Source organism: Cyprinodon variegatus, unplaced genomic scaffold (assembly GCF_000732505.1).
Source record: "Cyprinodon variegatus isolate N-32 unplaced genomic scaffold, C_variegatus-1.0 Scaffold554, whole genome shotgun sequence".
NCBI lineage: Eukaryota > Metazoa > Chordata > Actinopteri > Cyprinodontiformes > Cyprinodontidae > Cyprinodon > Cyprinodon variegatus.
Genome location: NW_015151007.1, coordinates 334968 through 338361, shown reverse-complemented (window position 1 = coordinate 338361; position 3394 = coordinate 334968). Strand labels below are relative to the sequence as shown.

Here is a 3394-nt window from a genome sequence, read left to right as displayed (position 1 = left end):
GAGAAACCAGGAGAACAGCTGAGCATATTTACGACAGTGCACTTTTACTTTCGCCCTCTGGGGGGAGCCTCGCTGGAAAATCAACACCGGTTGCATAGTATACCTTTAAGCAGAAACCACTGCCTCATCGTGGACCTACCAGACCCTTTAAACACTATGGAAAGCCGGTTTGACATTTATTAGAAGCGTTGTTCTCCCTATTGTTCCATTTATTGATCTCTAAAATAAGACTCTTCCTAGTCAGAACTCTACATAAAAATATCCTAAATTACATTTTACAAAAATTTTATTTCGGTCTGCCAAAAATACAATTGTACAAATAGGAATACACTTTCAAATATTTATTTATTAGCTTGACTGAATATATATTAATGACCAGTAACAATCGGATTACGGATCTGAAATTCATTTTTAGAAATCCAGAATGTTTATTTCAGATAGAAGTAATGTCATTTCCAATACCCGAAAGTAACGACCCAATACACATGAATGGGGAAAAGTGACGTCATTTTTCCCATTAAGAATTTTATTTCAAATATCTGACATGTTCATTTTAGATAGAAGGAATTCTATTAAAGATATCCGAAATACTATCATATATATGTTAAAACGGCCACTTTAAAATAAGTAAAGATTAGTAGATATCTGAAATGTACTGGTAAAAATCTAATTAGTGAAATCTAAAATACAGTTCTGATTAGGAGTATTGTTATTGTGACTTTAGTGCAATCTATAATAGAAATGCGACTAATGGACCTGCCTGTTTTATGTTAAAACTAAATTTTAGATAAGCATTAAAATTGAGATACCTGGAATTCTAATTTAACGAGTTATAAAATAAGTCGTTGATATTTTTGACATATTTTTGATATTTGAAATAGTAATTATGACCTGCAGTAAATATCATTTAGAAGTGAAATTAGAGTTAATCCTTGTCATAATTCAGTTTTAGAAAGGAAGAATGTTATTTTAGAGATCTGAAATGTTGATGTTAGGTAGGAAGAAATGCAATTAGGGACATCTGTATTACAAATTCAGTTATGCTATTAAATGTCGAAACAGCCTGCCATAGCTCTGGTTCCTGGAACGATTCTGTTGGCTTTAAAGAAAAGAAACAACAGGGAGACATTTAAAACGAAGGAAAGATGAGACGGAGCAAAGACATAAAGTCAAAAATGTTTATTAAAATAAAAGCAGGACATAAAGACCTTCAGAGCGAAACCTTCAGCGTGGAACCGACACATTTGGTCCTGAATGATGGTCAGAGACAGAAAACATTTAAGATTAAGCTTTTTTACAGGTTCATGATTATCACAAAAACAAAAGGTCAATAAAAGTTCAGATTAAAGCCTCATTGGAATGATCTTCAGTTTGAAATCTGCAGCACCAAAGTCCTAAAAGTTCTCTCCTCTCTGACTTGCAGTCCGACCGAATTTCTGGGCATAAAACCATAAAACAGGAGCAGAAACAAACCAATAAGGATCGGCTGATAAAAACCGGACCGTTTCTGGCTGAATATAAACAGAAAAACCCGTCTGGTTTCTACACTGGAAAAAATCTAACTCATTTTTTCTTAAAATAAGTGCATTTGAGGAGATAAAAGAGACATTTTGCCGATTGAACAAGACAATTTAGATTTAAAATAAAAAAAACAATCAGATTGTCTTATTTTAAGAGTAAAAATCCTGTCTAATTTAGCTACTCAAATTAAAGGTAAATACACTTTATTTAAGAATTTCTAGATCACTTTTCCAAAGTAAGAATCCCTCATTAACCCGACTGGACCGAATGTTCCGGTAAATCCCGGCGAGGGACCATGAAGATTAAAACTGTAACAGCATCGATCGCTTTTCATCATCAAACTGAGGCTCCAGGAGAAGCAAAGCGCATAAAAACAGAAGAACCGAGAGAAAACAAAGAGATTCTGAGGAAAACAGGAAACCAACCGACCGTTTTTCCACCTCTGACATGATTAACAGACGACCGACTGAAGGAAAAGGTTTAAAAAGCTTTGCAGCTTTTCCCTCAGGATGCGCCGCAGCGCCGCCTGCTGGACACAGAAGGAAAACCGGACTCTTCTTTTAAAGCCGAACCGTTTCGCCATTCGGGTCACGCCTCTGATTTCAGGCACAGTTTGTGGTTCTGATTCATTTAAAAAAAAGAAAAATCCTTTAGATTTAAAAAGAAAAAAAGAACAAATATACAAAAGACATTTTACAGAAAATACATGCTTGATATATTTCTAGAAAAAAAAGAAGGAAAATGGCACAACCTGCTGATCTGAAAAGGTTTCTAAAACATCATCATGATTTTAAGGCAGTTTTCGGTGAATATATTAAAAAAAGCAAAGCAGACAGAAAGAGAACCAGTAAGACGTCTGGTTCCCAGTGAAGGATTAAAAAGGTTTAGTGGTTTGATGGGTTTAGTGTCCTTTGATTCCTAATGTGATTTTAATAAAGAAAAAAAAAAGGTTTCTGTCTCAGATTTCTTTTTTTTAAACGCATCACCGGCGGCGCTGTGCTCAGAAACTACAGGGTTTTAGAGCACAGCGCCCTCTGGTGTTGAAACAAAGGCTGAAATAAAAAACGGGATCGACTGCAGCTGATGTCACGCTTCACTACATTCAACAAGGTGAAGACGGGGGCGCCTACTGCGCGCCGTTGGACTCTGCGGGGACGTCGCCGTTCAGTTTCTCCACCTCTGGTTGAGCTGGGCCGCCGTTCGCGGTGGGCGAGCCCTCGCTGTTCCTAAACGGGTTACCGCTGGTCTTCACGAAGAGGCCCACGTCAATGCAGAACAGCACCATCGCCACGAAGCCAAAAGCCTGCCAGAGGAGACAGGGGGGGGTTAAACCGGGGGGTTGGGGGTGATGGACGGAGAGAGATGGACGGATTCTCACCACGGAGGCTTTCTCCACAGACGTTCCTCCGTTATCGGATGCAAACACGATGGAGGAGATGAGGAAAAGCACAGCAATGATCAAAGTGTACAGGAAGTCCTGCAGGAAAGAAGAGTTCATCAGGTACAGAACCGGAACCAAGAGGACCCAGTCTACCCCGACTGGGTCAGCAGGGACCGGGAACCATAGGCAGGAAACCCAGAGGGGACCGCCTCAGGGTTCCTGGATCAATGATGGACCTGAAAGACGCAGAGCAGCAGAGGAATCCTCCACGCTCCCATCTTTGGGTTTTATGTCTCAATGCACAAAGATCTGCAGTTTTTTTTCCACTTTTTAAAAAATAAAACATTGAAATAACAACAAATATTGTTTAATTTTCCTTTGAGCTGCAGAAAAACATAATATAGGCTTAAAACTTTCCTTTTTGATAAAGCTTCTAGTTAGAGTGGCTCAGGTTATCCTGATCTATCTCTATAGTTCTGCTGCTATAGGCTT

The 3394-nt window shown here is 38.8% G+C and overlaps 1 protein-coding gene across 1 annotated transcript in view; it reads right to left on the bottom strand.

The window, feature by feature from the left end:
• Positions 1–1166: 1166 nt before the first annotated feature.
• cmtm6 (CKLF-like MARVEL transmembrane domain containing 6) overlaps positions 1167–3394 on the bottom strand; it is a 12032-nt gene continuing 9804 nt past the window's right edge. Inside the window, exons 4-5 of the mRNA XM_015391670.1 lie at positions 2900–2998; positions 1167–2824 (exon numbers count right to left, since the gene is read on the bottom strand). Coding sequence (XP_015247156.1) covers positions 2648–2824; positions 2900–2998 — 276 coding nt within the window. The 3' untranslated portion in view covers positions 1167–2647. The remainder of the gene's footprint in view (positions 2825–2899; positions 2999–3394) is intronic.